General features: G+C 45.1%; 1 protein-coding gene across 1 annotated transcript in view; it reads left to right on the top strand.

Annotated features, from left to right (window-relative positions):
• The window catches only part of TMEM232 (transmembrane protein 232), a 1,143,478-nt gene that overhangs the window by 228,176 nt on the left and 894,336 nt on the right, over positions 1–20,966 (top strand). The window contains exons 4-5 of the mRNA XM_069625485.1: positions 7,910–8,015; positions 16,317–16,474. Coding sequence (XP_069481586.1) covers positions 7,910–8,015; positions 16,317–16,474 — 264 coding nt within the window. The remainder of the gene's footprint in view (positions 1–7,909; positions 8,016–16,316; positions 16,475–20,966) is intronic.

Genomic DNA, 20,966 nt, shown 5'->3' with positions numbered 1-20,966 from the left:
AAGAAGGTCCAAGTGACAAAGGAAAAGATGGAATGGTCTGAAGCCATGGACGAAGGGTTTGCTGAACTCAAGAGAGTGATTTGTACAGCTCCAGTTCTTGGAATTCCCAATTATTCAGAAGAATTTTACCTGTTTTCACACACAAATGGCAGCGTCATGACGGCCGTACTCGCTCAAAGAACCTCCTTGGGGTACAAGCCCCTAGCATACTACAGTGGGAACCTGGACCCAGTAATGAGAGGCCACTTCCCATGCGAACAAAGTTTAGCTGCCGCAGCGTTCGCCATAGAAAAGGCTACAACCATTGTGATGGGATGCGCCATGCCATTGTACGTCGAGCACTCACTATTTGCCATTCTAGAGAAACCAAAGGGCACATTGACATCTCAGAGAGCTTCTGCATATGAAGTGATCATATCAAACCCATCGATTAAGATAGTCTGATGTAAGATAGTAAACCCAGCCATGTTCATTGCAGAACCAATCACTGAGGGAGAGCCGATACACGACTGCGCAAACTATGAAGAATTCTATGATGAAATTCCCAGGGTGAAAGAAAATGCCTTGGCAGGAGGAGAGATTGTCTTTATAGACGGGTCTTCGAGAATCGAACAAAGTGATGGGCAAAGATACACAGGTCTTGCTGTGATAAAGCACACAGCAAATGGAGAGTTTCAAGTGCTTCTTAGTGAATGAATACCATCACACTATTCAGGACAGGCTGCAGAATTATTGGCGTTGATACTTGCCATTGAGAATCACGCAGACCAGGAAGTAACGTTGTACAGTGACTCCGCCTGTGTGATGTCGACAGTGCACGCAGGCTTAGCACGCTGGAAAAGGAGGGGCTACCTCCAAGCGGACGGCACGCCAGTACAGCACGCAGCCTTATTGGACAGGCTGATCAAGGCACTACAGCTCCCAGTGGGCATAGCGGTCGTGAAATGCGCTGACCACACCAAGGGGACAGATTTTGTCTCACACGGGAACCAAGCAGCAGACACAGAAGCCAAAAGTATGGCATCCAAAAGTGAGACGATTAATGAAGTGGAAGTGGCGTGCACCAATGAAAGGATGATGGTTGCATGGGCAACATTGGAAGCCTATAACGATCTTGGGCAAACACAATTGATGGAGCTTCAAGGGGAGGCACCACAGGAAGAGAAGAACCTGTGGCAACGTCAAGGGTGTTCTTTAAACCTCTCTGACAGCTTGTGGCGAGAAGACAGCACTGGTAAACCAGTAATGCCTGTAGCCCTATTAAAAATAGCACTGGAGCAGTTACATTACCCAGCGCATATGACAAAAAAGAATCTAGCAGCAATGCTTGCGGAAGACTGGTTCATACCAAATTTAGCTGAGCATGTTGCATTTTTTATGGAGAACTGCATAATCTGCCAACAATTCACCACTGGGCACACACTAAAAGTAATGCGAGGAATCATCCCCAGGCCAAATGGGCCTTTTCAGCACTTGCATGTCGATTATGTCAACATGATTCAAGTATGCAACGGGTACAGGTATTTAATTGTTGTGGTGTGTCCATTCTCTAGGTGGATAGAGGCAGGTCCATCTACACACCCAGACTCTACCTGTGCGGCCAAATTCCTAGTGAGGGAAGTGTTTGTTTACATCAAGGAAAAAACATATAATCCTGAACCCAGCAAAACAGGACAGATGTCCCTGTCACCAGAAGACAGTATATTTGCATACAACGTCTTCCTCCACCTCATTGAGAACTTACCAGAGCTAGTGGGAAGACCAGCCAATGTTGACGTTCTTACATTCCTCGGAGGTCCAGTAAAGTATATTCAGCTAAACATGCTCTTGCTTGCTATTATAGCTCAAATAAAAACTTCCAATATCCATCGAGTCCTTAGGAGAAGATTGTGAAACCTTCCGCCGAGGGACAGATCAAGGGAGCAGAGTCAAGAACTCCATTTGTTACATTTGTTGCTATTTTTCCCTATTTCTTCAAACTGACCAGTGTCCAGCATGTCCTCAGGACTGAAGCATATTCGAGGGGTGGACTGGTAGCTCACCTACTTTGAACATGCACAGTAAAGGGACACACTGCAGTATTACTTAATTTGATTTCTTTTCCATAGTCTAACAAAGGAACTGTATCCTGAATTAAAAGACAATTGCCACTTGCAAGAAGGGGAAGGGGAACACCTTTTGAACACCAGACACTCATAAACTCAGAACTTGAAAAACGACATTAGATAAGCCAATTTTAACATCCACATTGGTGAATGATCAAGATGGGGGTCCAGAGCAGCAACCTGGTCCTCCCAGAAGAAGAGAGGCATCCCGGCTTCTCTGGAAGGAAATGCTGTTGCCTCACATATCAAAACATAATGTACTTATGCATTGTATTTATCGTTATTCTACTGTCATTAACGATCAGAACTGCATTCTATATTGGTGCACAAAGCATTCCAATTTCAGTGCACCCACCTAATGATATACGCATGAAACCCACAAAAGCACCCAGACTTTATATAGTCATTCCAGTCCCTAGAAGATCTGATGGTGGAATGAATGAAATCGAAATGGATGTAATTAGCAACGACACGCGCACACTTGTGGTAATGAATGAGCAGGAAAGCCGGAGACAGGGTCGGCATGAAATGAATGAAGTAAAATCACTGACAACTACACACACACAAACACTGAATGTACACGAAACAGGCCAATGGCTGCAGAACCACAAACTAAAGCAGCAGAAGGGAAGAAACTGCATGCCATAAGAAACGTCACAGAAGCTGTCATGAGAAAACAAGGAGAGTTAAAAGAAAAGCCAACAGAATCAGCCATATCAGAACCTCTTGAGAAAACAAGGGCAAACTCAAAAAATCTCTCCGAAAGGACGCAAATGTTAGTAGACTTACTATTCCCGTACATAGCCAGAGCAAGGAAACTGCATGAGGAACTGAAAAATAAAACCACCGAGACTGTATTGCCAAGCATATATGTTCCAACACAAGGGACAAGTACCAGTTCCACAGTACAGCCATATACCGGACTAGTGCCAGGCTAGTTGGCATGGGCATTTGCACGCAGCAGAGATAAAATGCATGAAGAAAGGAAAAGAGCTGCTAGCCTCCTGTCCACTCAAATGGCGCAGATGAAGAAGACTGCACCATGGACCAGGATACCTGAGAACACTCCAGCAAGAAAAAGCCACACAGATGCATTCAGAGATGTAGTAATAGCAAACTGCATGAAGACCTTAAGAATCAAGAGAAGCATGCATGAAGAACATTTTGTACCTGCACATGAAGGAAGTTGGAAGAGGAAATTCTGAAGAAGAATGCTTTGTTTGTGCTCTTCTACCGTACAGCATGGGGAAATCCAAGATGTTCGTGGCTGTAGAAATTAATGTCCAGCCAGCACACTGTCTCTCACACGTAGCAATGTGCAAAACTAGAGACCAGTTTATGGGAAGTGACGCTTCACTGATATGGGGAACTGAAACACCTTATCCCGATGAAGATGATTATGTTCAAGACATTAAAACGAGAAACAGAGCTCATACGAGGAATCATGTGATCAGATACGAGAAGCCTGGAGTTAAAGGAGCAGGAATAAGATGGGTAGTAAACCCGAGACTAAATGTCCAACAAAAACTCTAGAGGAAGCTGGAAAGTGGAAGAACTGAGCCCAAATGCAGATCTGGGGAACAGTGCTTTCGCCAGACGGATGGGAGAAAGGAGTGGTGATTTGCAGAGCATGGATGATCACTGGACTCTACAAAGAAACTGTTGACAAAATTGAATCTAGAGGTAGACCTAATATCATCTCTGTGTACAGTTGAATTTAGAACTGCACCTAATAGTCTAATACCCCCTCTATACAAAACTGAATCTAGAGGTAGACCTAATACCATCTCTGTGTTCAGATGAATTTAGAAGTGTACCTAATGGTACCTAATAGCTTAATATCACCTGCCTAAAAGCGTGCCCCCACTGAATTTAGAACTACAATTAGAAAACCCTCCTAAATTCCACCTAAAAGCTCGTGCCATGCATGAGTATACCCACTCCACCAGAGTTTGTCGGAAACAACCACCGTGGACCTCCCCCACTCCCCGATCTGCCTTCCCTCCCATCCCCTCCTGCCCAAATCATCCCACCCCCCTTCGCATTCCCTACCATTCCCCTCTCCAAACAGCAAGCCAGAGGGGCACGATGGAGAACCAACCACCCTAAGACCACTCCTCCCCCGAACCCACCACCGACCAGCCAATGTTAACCATGCCCGCTCCCCTCACTATCATAACAGGTACACCCCGCCCTGCAATCATCCACCCCCCGCCTTGCCCACGAACCCCTGCCACCTTCCCCCCTGACCGCACCTTTTCCCCTCCCTAAAAACTGCACACCTAGCCCTAGCAAGAACTGAAGCTGCATCCCTCTCCCCCTCTGACCCCCATACCCTCTATCACACTACATTTGCAACAAAGAAACTAAAGAGGAAACGTACCTGCTCCCCCTCAATCTCTCAGCACTCTTCGCCTCCCCTGTCTCGACCCACCACCTCATTCCCGCAATCACCTCCTTCCCCCATAGCTTCACCTTTCCTGAAACCGCTCTCCCTGGACTTCTCATCAACTGCAACTGAAACTCCTAACCGCCCACACCCCACCTTCAAATCCCCCGAACCAAACCCGAACATCCTAACACACGCAGCCACCCAATCCCGCCCGAAGCCCGCCAATCTTTCTGCTCGCCCACTATTCCCATCAAGCATCACCCACCCTACCCCTCTTCCTCCAATCTCTCCGCCACCACCCCCTTCCGCTCCAGCTCTGAGACCAAACTCGCCTGCCGATGTGAACTGCATCCTATTTAATGCCTGATCCATAGCAAAAAACAGACACTGCATCTTTGACCTCCTCACCTCTGACAAACCAGACCTAGTTTTCATCACTGAAACTTGGTTCTCTGACGACTTTGCCCCAATCGCTAATGAAGCCTTCCCCCCTGACTACTCCCTCATCCCACTGAACCGTCCCTCCAGAGGAGGGGGAGTAGCATTCGTCTTCAAGTCTCGCTTCCACGCCTCAATCATCGACAACCAACCTTCCATTCCTTCCTGTGAATCTCTCCTTGTTAAATGATCCCTCTCCCCGTCGCTCTAACACAGCTTCCTAATAATCTACAGGCCCCCTGGCTACGATAGACAATTCGCAAACAACCTCTGCGACTCTATTGCCACCCTTCAACTAAACCATCCCAACCTCACCCTTCTTGGAGACTTCAACATATGGCTCGACATCCCCGCCAACCCTATAACACGCTCTGGTTGGCGGTTTAGACGCAATTAACCTCCAATCCCACATAAATGGCCCGACTCACTATAAAGGACACACTCTTGATGCCATTTTTAGCTCCAACACCCTGATTCATTTAAAGCCCCCCACCCCTGTCTTCTGGTCCAATCACTTCATTCTCTCATTTGCCATTCGCTCACCCGACCCCCTCCCCGTACTCAAATCTGAACCTCTGAATCTACGCAAATGTTGGAAAAAACTAATAATCGACCCAGACCTAGCAGACGCACTCCTTCAGTCTCCACCACCTACCTGTCATCTCAACAAACAACTAACCCCTGACGTCTTTGACTCATGGCTCAGCGCATCTCTGATGCGGCTCACACCCCCTTGCAATCCATCAACCTGCCGTGGCCTCTTCCCCAGATGGTTCACTCCTGAGTTGAAGATCACTAAACAACTATATAAATACCTAGAACGCAAATGGCAGAAAGACAAAACCCAGGAGAGCAGGGCCACCTTGGCCTGACACCTTTATCAGTTCAAGGCCGAAATCCATAAAGCAAAAAAATCCCACTACAACTCCCGAATCCTAAACTGCAAAAACCCACAAAATCATCTCTGAATTCACCAATCCAGCTTGCACCACGACCGTCCCGACCCCCTCACAATCACTGTGCGACTCACTTTCCCTCCACTTTTACACCACAGCCTTCGAAAGAACAAATACTCTAACCACCAAACTGGCTCTCTTACATCCACCAGGCAATTCTCCGCCTGTCATCTAGCTGGTTCTTGAGGTCTACTAAAGCTGATTCCGTTCCATGGCCAGGGCGGATACCAGATTGGCGCATCACTAGTATTTTATTATCCTCTAAGTATTTATGAACCTGCAGGTAGGCAGCACTGTCTAGAGTTTTTAGAAGGAATGCGACTGTGGTAATTGGTAGGTATGGTTGGGTCTAGTGTGTTTTTTTTTTAGAAGTGGGAAAACCCAGGCTTCTTTGAGGCTGTCTGGTACGGTGTAACAGGCGAAGGAGGCGTTAATGAAGACAGTGATGATGGGGGTGAGCACATCAGCACAGTCTTTAATGAGAGAGGTTGTGCAGATATCACCTTTATATCAAGATGGTTTCAGGGCCTGGATTAGTTAAGTAATTTTGCATTCAGTGAGGTCTGTAAAGGCAAAGGGTTTGTTGGAGGGATTGGGGAGGGGAGGAGTTGGCTTGGAATTGATAGTTGCTTGGTTGTTTGAGAATGTGCCGTGTTGAAGGAAATGTTTTGATTTTGGGAGTCGATTTTGCTTAACAGTGAATATTGTATGTCAGAACACCATGACGAGTCTTTGGTGATAATGGTGGGTGGTGAGATGGGAGATTCTTATTCCCTGTAAATGTTGAATATCTCTTTTGAGTTGGAAGAGGCGTTGCTTATTCTAGCGTTAAATTAGGTAGATTTGGCTGTGATAATGGCTGCCTTGTATTCTTTGGCGATAGTTCTGAACTGTTTTTTTAGAAGGTTGGATGGGTCCTTTTGCCAAGCGAGTTGGGCTTGGCACTTCCTTGAGCGGATGACTATAAGGTCAGGTGTGAATTAGGACTTGGAGTGCCTTACTGTCTTGGCATTGTGCGGGGCTATGGGAGCTAGGATGTTCTCCGCTTTGGAGAGGGTAGAGGTGTATTTTGTCAGGTGTTAGGGTTGGTTGTGAAAGGGTGCTGCCGCTCTGGGGAGTTTACTGGTGTTTAGTGCAGAGAGAGTTGCAAAGTAGTCTGTAAAATGCAAATTAAATTAACAAACCCTTCAAGTCGTTGTTAAGCTACTGACCGTGCAGACGTTGCTTTGGTTACGCTTTATCATTAATTAATCTCTTATAAATATAAACAGGAAATTTGTGGATATGTGTGTGTGTCTATTCGAAATGTTCGGCATACTTCCCACCATGTTATAAACCTGAAATTTGGCATGTGGGTAGGTTCCACGGTCTAGACAATGTAACAAGTATAAAATGTACATTTTTCTAACGTTGTTTTTATAAGCGTTTTTATTTTTATGCTGTCTGCAATGCCTGAATATGTGCCTGTGTTTGTCCGAAATGTTCAGCCAACTTCCCAACATGCTGCAAACCTGACATTTGACATGTGGGTAGGTTCCATGGTGTAGACAATGTAGAAGGTATAAAATATAAATATACTTTTGTCAAGACTTTAGGAGGAATTACCGTGTGCAGCACGGGTGCAACTGCTAGTATGAAATAAAGCAGCCTAAAAATTCAATCTAAACTCGCAATGGGGAAAGTTGTCTCTTTGCTCGAGAAAAAACATTGTAAAACCTCCTCGAAGTGCTCTTCATTCCATGATGAAAAGATAAGATTCTCAGCAATGCACACTACGAGCTACATTTCTCGAATGCTGGTGAAATATGATGTTCATACATTCATGAAAAGCAGAAGAGCATTGTTTGTGCGCTTGATTGGGCATGTCAGTGTATGAGATCTCTTATCACTGTAGTTTGGGGCGCACCTACACAGTATAAATGGCCATCACTTAGCTCAGAAAAGGCTTCTGCACCGTGCAGTACATTGTGTGTTGCGCGAGCGCCATCTTTTAATTGTTCTGTTTGCTCTTGTTTCAGAGGAGGGCCGGGTGCAGCTCTTTAGGAACTGGGGGCTATGTGGATCTTCCTCGGGCGTGGACTGAACTGATTCTCTTGGCTCAGTGCAAAGGAAAAATTCAAGAAGGTACAGTTTAAATGGTTTAATAGCTGCAATATACGATTTTAAACAATAGTATAATTACTTGACTGCATTTTATTAATGTACTGCTATAAATTAATCCCAATGATGCTGTTAAGAATACCATCCGTTTTAATATTTATAAATTGACAAATCTTTCGTTGAAGTGATTATAAGGCGATAGTTTCAGAAACGGTTATAAGCTATGCCACCTTAACTCTGAGCCCTCTGTTGGCCAGCCCCTAACACCACTAATAACATAACATATTACATCACTTACTGCATCATCATCAATGGCATCACTGGAGTTTGGCGCACACTGATGACAGCCGTGCCCAAGCCCCGGCTGAGTCAGCCCATGCCAAGTGCCCGCTTTAGCCTCTGGCGTGTCTGTGTGCTACTGGGGCCAGGCGCTTTTTCCTTGCCGCATCTTCCGCCAGGCCACTCAAATTAGGGTTTGTCTTGTGGCCTGACCCAGTGGCCACTTGACCCCTATCAAGGGTATTCAGGCATATTATGCCCCTGATAACATGCACTACACATATACCTGTACAATATGTTTGTCATATGTATTGAATTAAGGTTTGAGAACCTTTTACTGCAATGGTGAGTTAGTTTCCTGTGTTATTTGTTGTGAAGTCATCAGTTTGCTTTGGTTTCCATTGGAGTCAATGATGATGCCATACGTGATGTCACCTGTGAAGTCATCAGTATGCTCATGTGCTGCACAATGAGTGGGGCTCAGGTGTTTGGTGGCATAGCTTCAAAGATGTATTACTTTTCACGTGTTTTGTTGTATTTTCACTGAATTTCAAGGGCTTTGTTATGCTATATCTCGTACCACTTAGAGTACTGATTTTTTCTTTTCATCTCATCACAGATGTAATTTCCATCATTACCAGTATGCCTTTGAACTCAGCACCATTGGTTTTGCCCCACTCTGGATCCGTGCCCCACTGTCCATGGCATCTGTCCACTTTGCGATAATGAGCAATCGGAATGAGAATGCATGCAATATTTGGTATTTTAAAAACATTTTTCTGACCTTCTTAGTCCTGCAAGAAAATCCTGCAGTGTTTTAGTGTGAGAATTTAGAACGAGAATTGACAACAATTTTCTTGCAAGAATACATTCATTTTCCTGTTATCGAGAGACATCGCAGTTGGAACCATGCCAGGGCCATCGCGCAAGATTCTCACATTTATAGTGACAAGAAGATGAAAACCTATCAAAGCAAATTTTATCTCAAGCAGCCCAATAGGTTTAAATGTTCCCAGATGCTACTCTTTACTCTCACCATATCTACTCTGATTGCAAACATCCTCTTGATTCCCTCCTGATATAATTTTAAGCATGATGTATTTTCCCATTCTCGCACAAATGTTCACGAGAACGCCTTCCATTGTTGAAAAAAATCTAATGGCAGCTTTCAATTTCTGGAAAGCCTCAGTTGCTGCATTTCACCATGGATGATAAAGAAATATATGCGCCTATTCGATGGATAATAATTTCCCCTTCGGGAATCAAATGCAAAAAGTAACAAGCGCCCCTCTTTTCAATGCTTGTATCTTTCACAAATGTCCGCCAAACGTACCAGTTTTGGGTGGCTCGGGGTACAAACATTTTTGGGAAAATGTCATACAGCTGCGTTAAACAAGTCCAAAGTTATAAGCAACAAAATGGGCCTCATTACGAGTGCGGATCCGTAATGAAAGGTGCCAGTAAGGGACCGGCACCGGTCATTACGGGCCACACTATTACGAGTTCTGCAGCGGGTCCCTCTCTGGAATGCCTCGTAAAACCAGATGTCCTTAGCGGGATCGCTAGCAGACCAGGATGCTAACAACAGGCCCGTTAATGACGGGCCCGTTGTTAGCATCCTCCCCATTCCCATTGAGCCCTATCGGGCTCAATGGGAATGGGGATGTGCAGGGTCTGGGTCCCAGGAAAGGGAATTACCAGTCCCTCCAAGGTCGGAATGGCCCGGTAATTCCTCATTCCTGGAACCCGGACCCGGTACGGCATGGCTACCTCCATACTCGTAATGAGGCCCAGTGTGTTCCTTAGGTTTCACCATAGCTATAGGGACCTCTGACCTATAAAAATTTATCTACAGAGTCATCCACGTGTAGCAGCCAGATTCTCAGAGTATGGCTGTTTCCTCTAAGTAAAATTATGACTGTAAAAACAACAAACATAGATTGAGTAAGCCAATATTTACAACTTTGTCTCTCTCTCACAGACACACAGACACACACACACACACACACCGATCCCCCAACCCATGCAGACGTGTATGTGTGCGCATAGGGCTGTTTGCCTCCATAATATGACCAGTACTGCCCTCTCAGATCTGGCAGCTTTAGATGCACAATACATGCCATATTCAGGAGACAAAATCACAGGATTTTAGAAAACTTTGACCAACTTGCTGTCAATGCCAGGTTCACCTTCCTTCAGAGAGGGAGCAGACCAAAAAACCAAAACACAGAAGTATTTAGACAAACAGGATGTTGTCTCCGGTACAGGAGGCCTAGTGGAAAATGCATCATCAGTCTCCATCTATAGAAGGATCTGCAACACAGCTACTGTCCTCAAGGTAACATCCGGGTGTTCAATAAAACAAATAAATACATGTTCCCCAGGTACCGCTACCACATGTTTGTTGCTGCCATCATATTTCTCAGGTTCGCCCTCCACCCCAGATCCCCCACCCGCCCCCCGATATGTCGTCAGGTATTGCCTTCATTTGCCCAGAACCTACAATTTCTAGTAACATATTACCATAATTTTCTCAGGTATCCCCAGCATCTCAGGTATTGCCATTAGAAGCCCGGGTATTATTACAAGGCATGAGGTATTGATAACATATGAACAGGCTCTCTCTTCATACCAAGTATTGTCATCAATGCCTAGGTAATCCCATCACATGGCAATTACTGATGTCACAAGTTGGTTATAGCGCAACCTCTGGCATTATGGCAGCCTTCTAGCGGTCGGTTCCGCAAGAGAGGGGGTGTTAGTTGGAGCAGAGGGAGATACAAGGCATGAATACAGGTGTGTTAGTGCATGCAGTTTCAGAAGTACCCACAGTCTGTGTGCCAGTGGGATTCTAGTTGAGTTGAATTGGGACACTTGGGGCTTGTATTGCCATTCGAGCTCCAGGTGTTATGCAGTGTACTAACGAGATTTGCCCTGCAAAAATGGTTAGGTGTAAGGGTGCAAGGTGGGGGGTTGGGGGGTTGACAGAAGATGGCAAAGTTAGTGAATTTTCCAGATGCATAAGGGGCACAGAGTGTACTGACACTGGGTTTACAGGGCTATAGTTCATTTTTTTCTTTTCACCCACTGCTCCCTGAATGGGTTTTGCTGGTCATAGGGGCACGACATGAACCAAGCTGATCACACTTACTTGACCGGAGCAGCTGCTGGTGGAGTGAGTGTGGCCTGCAGCTGAGTGGGTGAATGCTCAAAAAGTAACGGGTGCATGGACCGTTGAAAAGGTGCAGCGGGAACCGATGTGGTCAGGTCAGGAACTGCCTCTTTACTCTGTGCTCCTGATGGGCAGCCATTTTATCCTCTGCTCCCCTGCATCTACTGCTTATCATGTGGTGTCAGCCAGCAGCACCGTGCTCTTATACTATCTAGCACCAGAGGAATTGCCTTACACTCGCTATCTTTTATGCACCTGGTGGTGCAGCGAGTTTTCTTATTCTGGGTGGAGCCCAGGGCCAAAGAGGCAGATTCTCTCTCTTATTTTATGTGGCACGGGCCTCCACTACAGTTCTTTTCTTCTCATTTACTTGTACCACAAGGATGGCAGCATTCTGGGAGTTTGCCCACTCACCTCTTCTCTTGTCTTTGCCCAGTTATTTTCACCCTTGTCGCCCCGTCAGGCCTGAAGATCCATCAATAACATTGGAGACTCATGTACGAGTCTCCGGTTCCTTTTTCTTTCCTCCAATGTGCTGCTTGCAGGGCTCCCCCTGGCAATGGGGTGCCACAGAGGTGCTTGTCTTCTTTAGGTTATTTCTTTTTTTCTCATCACAGGCTTGTTTGCTGAATGGAGAAGGGCACCCTTAAAGATAAAGGCCCCATTGGAGTGCCACCTACATCTAGGACAGGACTAATGCATGGCTGACTGGAGTCCAGCCATCTTTAGTATTTCTGTGCTGCCAAGGGACTGCACTGTTGTAAACTATCATCACAAGGGAGACAGGTTAACTCCACATTTATCTCAGGGTTAGTCCAGTGCCCCCTGCCTGGGACACCACCAAAGGGAACTATTTGGGGATAAAATAGCCAATCAGATAAGTGGTATGTTTTTTCCAAATGGTATGATGTGAGATGATATGGCTTGTATAACGCACATGTGCACAAGTGTTTCTAGACGCAACAAGACAAGGAGGGAGAAAAGAAGGAGGACAATAACAATGATCTTACTAGGCCTTGTCTCATTTAGATCGCGCAAGTGCAGGGAAGTGGAAAGGTAGAAGGGCCAAGAGGGGCGGGGAGAAGTGGCGGTAACTCAATAGGTGTAGTCAGGGAGTGGCTCATAAATGCAGAGAGAAGGGACTGTAGGGTTGCAGATACAGACCATAAGTGCTTGGGGAGCCTGGAGGCAGTGTGAGGGCAACTGGACATACAGGAGCCTGGGCCTGAGTTCAGAGGGTAGCCAGATGACCAGTGCGTGGAGCAGTCGGCACATCAGCATGGGAAAGGAAGAGAGAAAGCGGAAGCGAAAAGGAAGGTCTTCAGTTGCTCGCGGGACCAGAGGGGGTTCTGCTCAACTTTGAGAGAAGCAGGGAGGCTGCTCCAGAGCGAGGCCCCAGCTGAAGAGGGAGATCTGCCCCCAACTCTAACTTTGTGAAAGGGTCTGACCCTCAGAGTTGGAAGTGGATGAGCAGAGAGCTCGAGAAGGGAGATGTTTAGGAGGAGAGAGTTGGAGGTAGTGCGGTCCCAGGCCCCAGAAAGCATTGTGGATGATGCAAAGGGTCTTGAACTTGATCCTTGCCACCACACGGAGCCAGTGAAGAGATTTCAGAGCTGGAGAGATACGATCCCTGGGCTTGATGCCAAGGACAAGTCTCGCAGTCCTGTTCTGGATAAGTTGTACAGATCAGAGAGTAGAGGCAGGCAGATTTAGAAAGAGGCTGTTGCAGTAGTCCAGCCTAGAGAGGACCAGAGCTCCAGAGACAGTGAGCTTCTGGGGGAGTGAGGAAAGGAAGAATACCTCTGAGGAGGTGCAGCTGATAGTTTGACTTCTTAGAGAAACCAAAGATGTGAGGAGAGAAGGGGAGGGTGGAGTCAAAGATGACACCAAGGTTCTTAGCCTCACAGGCAGGAGCAGGAAGAGGGCCCAGAGTGGGTGGCCAGAGAGAGAGGGGAAAGCAGGGAGCCGGTGTTCCGATGAGGAGGATCTCAGTCTTGCTGGCATTAAGGCAGAGATCATTAGTGGCACACCACTCCTGAATTACAGCCAGACAGTCTGGTATGAGAGAAGGGGAAGAGGCAACCGAGAGAAGCCTGAAAGAGCGAGGGGTGTCATTCGTATAACACTGAAGGTTGAGCAGAAAGTAGCAATGCAGTGGGCAAGAGGTGCCAGGTAGTGGTTAAAAAGCCAGGGAGAAAGGTTAGACCCTTGGGGAACACCACAAGTAGAGAGAGTGATAGAAGAGAGGAAAGACCCCAGTTTGACCCGAGAGGCTCTGTCAGTGAGAAAGGAGATCAGCCAGGCCAGGGCCTGATCAGTAATACCCAGGTTATCACAGAGGCGATTGAGCAGGATGGCATGGTTGACCGTGTCAAAAGCAGAAGAAATATTGAGGTGAATGAGGACAGAAGGAGAGCAGTTTCCGTGCTTCTGGTAGCTGTGAGAAACCTGAGGGTATTCCACAAAATAGACCTTGGGAAACCTTATTCAGGTGGCCAGGGGAGGGCTGGCGCTCTCAGATCCCAACCCGTGGGGTGATCGAGCGAGGGAGAATCACCTGGGTAAGGGAGCCCAGGGTTATGCTCGGGGAATCGCCACAGGTGAGATGCGGTATTGTGCCGTAGAAGATGGAAAAGTGGACGATATACCTGGGGCCTTTGTAGGCTATAATATGTTTACCAACCTTCCTCCCATTGAATCTATGTTACCCAAACCTACCATTCCCTCTGTATGGAACAAATCCCATAGGATCCCATACCCTGCTGCATTCAGAAACCATGTCTCTCAGAATCCCTGTTTTCCAGTTCCCTATTTGAATACTCCCAATAATTCTTTTTCCCGTCCCTCTGATTATGTTTTCCCACACTCCCAATCTACACAGACAAAATACTGCAGTTCCCACAATCCCCCTTGTTCATTTTGTGGTTCCAACTATTCCCGTTTACCCAGCAAACCTTACCAATCTCGTTCTTATTATCATTTTCTGAATTCTCACAAACCCTCCTGCTTATTTCTCAAACCTTCCCTAGCCCCATCCTACCCCATAGGACATGTACAAACTCTACTGCTTCCCTTTTCTGACATCCACACCTTTTCCCAATGTAGAAAACAATGGACTGGTAATAAAACTGTGTACCTGACATGTCCTCACCTGAGGGTCAGGCAGAGTCAGGCAATTAATGTAAATCACACACACCTGAACGCCCTTCCTTTTCCCCACAGGGATAAAGGGTGGAGCAAGGGAGCTCAGTATGGGCACGGCTAGTACAGCAGACAGCACAACGAGACGGCTAACATGCAGCAGTTCAAAAGAAGGAGAAAGGCGGCAGGAATCGAGAGGGTGGCGAGGAGAGAATTGACCTTGCCCTTTTCATCCCAGCCCCGCTGAACATTAGTGGATGAGAGCCTAAAACCGTGAACAATAGCACAAGTGTCCTGCAGCAGATGTCAACAGCTCACAGGGCAGGCCTATGCCAATAAGCAGGAGCGAAGGAAACTCCTGCGCCCATGGTACCGGCCTTGACTCCAGAAAAGCCAAAAAACAAGCAGCCGACACAACCAGGGTGTCGAGGGGAGAACCAACAAAAACCCTGTGATGAGTGAGAATCGTAAAGTGGCAAGTTTTGAACCACAGCTGTTGAACTTGGAATCAACTGTTAAAAGTGTGAAGGGGAGACCGGCTGCAGAGGGATAATATGGGTGCTAACTCAAGAGCCCCTTATGAGATAAACTACAAGTACCAGAAGGCCATCGGAAGGCCCGCGAAATAGGTCAAAGTGGTCATACGCCAGGGTCAAGCAAAATCCCTGTACAATCAAAAGGCTTTGATCTACAAGTACTGTCAAAGAAAGGGAAGTGAATCCCACAACAAAAGAACATTGAGAAACCAAGGAAATTGAATCCCGTTAAAGTAAGAAGAGCCCAAGCCCGACCAATGGAGATCCGGGGGTGAAGCAAGCCCCCAAGAATATAAAAAGGTAAGAGGGGTCTGAGCCCGATAGAAGGAGATCTGGCGGTGAAGCTATCACCCAAAAGTTGGCAGTCAGGAGGGGTCCGAGCCCGACCAAGGGAGATTCAGGGGCGAAACCATCATCTTAGAACTGACAGTCAAGAGGGGTCCGAACCCTGAAGAGGGAGATCAGGGGGTGAAGCAACCACCCAGAGGTTCATGAAGATAATAACTGTGATATATTGTGAAATACAATGCGAAAAGGGTCAGCCCAGAAGGAGGTGACCCAGGGGTGAAACCATCACCCTCTCTGAACTTTGTACAACAATTGAGAAGGGTCAGCGCCCAGAAGAGGGAGACCCAAGGGTGACCCTGTCACCCAGTGAACTTTGGAAACAAACTTTCATTTGGTAATGGAACTTTTGTTTTTGTTATTTGAAACACATCAGGCCCCCAAGGCAAGAGACTTTCACAGGAAACGAGACTTGGCATCGGCGGTCCAAAGAACTACCATTGCAACTGTCGTCTCGTGCTAGAGAAGCCAGAGACTGTACTGTGCTCCAAACCCCCATCTTACCCCATGTCCAAAACATGTGGGAGGAGACCCAGGCTGCCGCATCCTGACTTATTATTAAAAAACACTTCTTTCTTTTCTTGAGAACAATCCCACACCCCTTTTTGTATTAGTTGTGAGGTTTGGCAATAGGTTTCTTAGTTTAGGCCGTTTTGTTTTGACACAACGCCACTTGGAGGAAGAGTAGGACTAGGAGAAATGAAGGTAACTGGTAAGTAATCAGTGCATTAGGCACATGAACGGTAATGATTCCCTTTCTGAAATGTTGTATAATCTGACTTGAAAAAGTGCAAATCACAAAGTATATATAATGGAAGATGTCAAAATCTATTTTTTATTTCCATATTTTAGATGCACTGGACACCCTCCTTGTGTCGTTGGACCATGCACCGATGGAGCCCGAGCACTTCCCTGTTCTGTTTTTTCTCGCTGAATCTGTTTTGTACAGGATTTGCTGTGATGCAGTCCAGAAACCATATTTATACTCGAGTGAAGTCAAGCTTTCAAAGGTAGGGTTTCTTTGCTGTATCTCTCCTCCTTCGTGGAATGTTTTCTATACAATGTTAGTGATTTGATAGGTGCATTGCCCAGTTGACAATAGTGCGAACATATTTAGATAAGTTTAAGAGTTGGATGTGGTCTCTTTCTAGTCCAGGGCGTGTACCTGAGCCGTGCATTCTTTAAGCTGAGCAATGGATGGAGTGCTTAGCTTGTCATGGTTGAGCCTGGCTGAATTTACAGAAACGTGGCTTGTGGACTGACCGCGAACCTGCACGGTAGATTTGGGGTGGTTGGGGTAGTTGACGCCAGATGGCTAAAAGTTTTGACCTGCAAAAAAATAATGTTACCTCCACCCTTTGGGAATTCTACTCACAATTCCTATTTCTAATAATGCAGTTATTACCACCTCTAGCTTGCAGTAGCTTCTTATAATTTTTTTTTACTGTTACCGTCTCACTCATCATTACCCCTTCGATCGCCTGTCAGCGGTCGCTATACGTCTAGAGGTCTATATGCTAAATGCCAGAAACACGAGTATTAACCTGCATCTTATGCATGAATGATGAAACCATGTATTCTTCGATGGTTACTTTCACGAGTGCCATTTTAGTTAGTCATATTACAGTAATATAAATCATGCCATCATTCACCTCCCACAAACCCAGCCAATCTGTGGCAGAGTTAGCCCGCATGTCAATCATACAAGGAGCAACCTTTCATCCCTTTAACATTGATAAATCGATTAGCATTTAGATGGGCAATATTGCATTGATATGTGCGAATGGCAATCCTTTAGTATGTCAGTGTACCCAGTAGACCAGTGCAACACATCTCTGCAGGAAGGGCATTGTGAAGGTTTTTTCGTCAGCTTCAATGTTTTTTCTATATTTAGGGATAACTGCCACAGCAGATGCCAGGACTTATCTGTAGCCGCAGGACACAGTGTATGTCCTTTCCGCTTCTACTGTGACCAACATTCTGGTAATTTCAACCCACTGTTGGCAGAAACTTTCAACGTTCTGTCATGATCTCCAGACATTGCTGAGCTGTTCACATCATCCTTCCATTGAGTATTGGTCCACGGGAGACTTAAACATTCTTTAATACCCCTGTTCCTGAAATGAGCAACATAAGACCCCAAAGAGCTGTTAATTCACAACCCCCATATCCAACTTAATTTTCCTGAGCAAGATGAGTAACACAGTGGGCCTCATTCCGAGTACGGCGCTAACCAATGGCGCTATTAACGCCTTGGTTGACGCCGTACCCCGGACCGGCAGCGCCTTGGTGGATGGCGGAATTACCGCCCCATTCCAAGGTTGGCGGGGCGGTAATTCCCCATTCACCAAGGCTCTTCCCCATTCCCAAATGAGCCCCCATAGGGCTCAATGGGAATGGGGAAGATGCAAATAACGGTGACCGTTCATTATGGTCACCGTTATTGGCTTGGAGGCCCCTTTGCGCCCTCGACTTTAACACCTGCTCAAAGCAGGCGTTAAGGGCGAGGGCGCAAAGGGAACTCAGAGTATGGCGGTAAGGGATCACCGCCACCGGTCTCGTTACCGGTGGCCGCTATCCCTTACCGCCATAATCGGAATGAGGCCCAGTAACTTCCGAAAGGCAGGACAAAGATTAACATCCTTCATAGCCCTCCAGATGCACTGAATCCCATCATAGGAAGGACCTACTATTGTCAGAAAACATCCCAGATTCATGATATTTTTAGACCTTTCTGCAGCATACATACAACACAGTGGATCATGACATTTCACTGGAACCTCTGGAGACCTGGCAAGGGTCACAGGCGATCCCTTGCAATGGTTTCAGTCGCCCCTTCATGACAGGAGTCATTAAGCCAGGTTTAGCGCCTCCAGTTCAGTGATTAAACAGGTCACTAGTGGCTTCCCTCGAGGTTCCTGGCCCTTAATGCCCCTCTTTAATATCCGTGTGCAGCCTTTGACAGAAGTAATGAAGCTGCACACATTTTATTTTCAGATGTATGAAGCACAGGTACACATATTGGCCTGGTAAAATCTTGAACACTTCTAGATGGAGTGGCACCTGTGCCCTAATGGATCCAAAACCAAGATGATGGTCATTAAAGTCCCCGTCATTGATATCCTGCTGTTTTTGGAGCCTCATAAATCAGGTGTTAGGCTTAACTGTGCACCGAAAATGAAAAATATTCTCAAGCTAAACTGTATATAGACCTTCATATCGGACTTCCCTACTGCTGAGTGCTGCACTAATAGGTGTTATTGTTACCCAATCCAATGGTACACAGTTTATCAATTTTGGAATGCTGCAGGGCTGATGGGATGCAAATCTCTGGCCTGCAGGCTAAGTGCAGACGCTTTGACCAAGCGCTTAACCAATGAGCTCTCCTGCTAGCCTTGAACTATGTCACTGGCTCACACACATGAACAATCTGATTGATGCCTGACAACCAAGCCGTGAATATTAGTATATTAGTTATACTGGGGAGGGGTGTGCTTGCTGGTGTGTGATATTTAGATTCAAGCGTCATGTGAAGTGCATGGTGGGGGATGACTTATTGTTGTTTTGCGAATCATATCTGATGAATTTCATTGTTTTATAGTTTATGCATTGCAACCATGATGCACATTTAACTAAAGTTTTGTCAGTGAATTTCAAAGGTTTTCAAAACAATAGGTTAACCATAATTCTTTTAACAGTTTGTTTAGTGAATATATACTTTTGCTGCATATTTTCTCAGCTGCTGCTTTGGAGCATTTATCCAGGCACTTTGCACTTTAGAAACTGATCATTTGCAATATTGACTATTCACTCGCAATTTCTATTGTCTTGATTGAATGTTGCTGCTGCTTATCAAGGCATTATGCACTTGAGATATGGGACGATTGCAATATTTGACTATGCACTCATAATTTCTATTTGTCTTGATTATATCTTTTTGCTGTTTAGGAGCATTGATGAGGCACTATGCACTTTACTCAGCAGATGTTATCTATATGCATTTAGTGATATATTAAAAAAACGCTGCTGCTTATCCAGCATTCATCCAGGCACTTTAGGTACGGGACAGTTGCAATATTTGACTGTGCACTCATCATTTTTATTTGTCTTGATTATATCTTGCTGCTGTTTTTGAGCATTGATGAGTACTTTATTTAGCAGGTATTATTTATCTGCATTTAGTGATATAATGAAACTGCTCTGTTGGCAGTTGTTTTACTTCCAGGGTAGATAGTTCCAATTGATTTTCAATGCAGGTATGTGTTTACTGTTTTTACTGTTTATACAGTTCAATTTAGAAATTAACGGGCAGCTGATTATTTCATTAGACAGCTATATGTCAACTCTTGTTGTAGCTTTCTGCTCGCCCACACTGGTCTCTATACACAAAACACCTTGTACTCTTTTTAAGGCAGCGGTTTTTATGAATTATGATTGCATTTTTTATTACACTTTTTGTGTATGACCTACAGGACGTCTTTCATCGTTTCTTCGGCAACTTGGTGTTATGGTTAATAGAAAAGTAGTTACAGTGCACTTTGCACTTTAAGTTTCATGTGGATGTTAATTAGTTGATGATTTGCGATATTTGTCAAGCAGCTTGAAAATGGCTGCCACATTTGACCGTCTATTTCCACCTTCAACTCATAGCCACAAAGCGCCCGAAACAAAGAAAGGACTGTATTCACTACTGCCATAGAGTTTTGCTGCTCACCTTTCTTTTTAAACCTGATTTTTGCACTGGTTGTATTGTGGGTGAACAAGTAACTGTTGCTTACGAAACACGCCGTACCACATTTTTCTCTGTCCTCTGTGATGCTAATAAAATCTCGAATTTGGAATTGCATTCCTTGGCGAGCTTTATTTAAGGCATTAGGTGTGGGGGCTCAGGAGTGCAATCCTCAGTGCAAGCATTTGCGCTGTTGCTTTTTTCAAAAAATATATATAATATAATATTTGTTAACATTTTTTAGCAATTATTTGGAACATTAAGGTAACAGCATAAACTTTATTAATAAATACAAAACATATTCAAATAAAATATCCTGATAACCTTAACTCGCCCTGTTTTTGTTTCACAATATTACATTTTTTGCGCAAAAATGCTTTATAGTGGAACTAATGTTGTGTGGAGTGGATATTTGTTCATAATAACAATGTAAAACTGTTTTTATTTATGTATGTTTTTAAAGTGTGTTACATTTGTGCTGCTTTTGTTAGTATTTAGAGTTGGAATTGTTTACGAAATGTAATTTAGTACACATATGATATGAAATGGCATTTATAACGCGGCTATACACAAGTGTTTCAAGGCTAGAAACAAAGTACATTTTTGCATTTTTTATGCACATTGTAAGGACTATAACTGTTGTGTCTACATTATTTGTAGAAGTAAATATTAAGCTTTTACTGTAAATATTGTAATACTTTTTTAGTTAAGTGTACATTTTCTTTTCATAATGTTATGTTTATTGTTTAGTAAATTATATGGATTTACAATAA

The sequence above is a fragment of the Ambystoma mexicanum genome, chromosome 6p, assembly GCF_040938575.1.
Source record: "Ambystoma mexicanum isolate Mex_15411 chromosome 6p, UKY_AmexF1_1, whole genome shotgun sequence".
Classification (NCBI taxonomy): Eukaryota; Metazoa; Chordata; class Amphibia; order Caudata; family Ambystomatidae; genus Ambystoma; species Ambystoma mexicanum.
The sequence above is the reverse complement of the archived record's forward strand: the minus strand, read 5'-3'. Positions and strand labels throughout refer to the sequence as shown.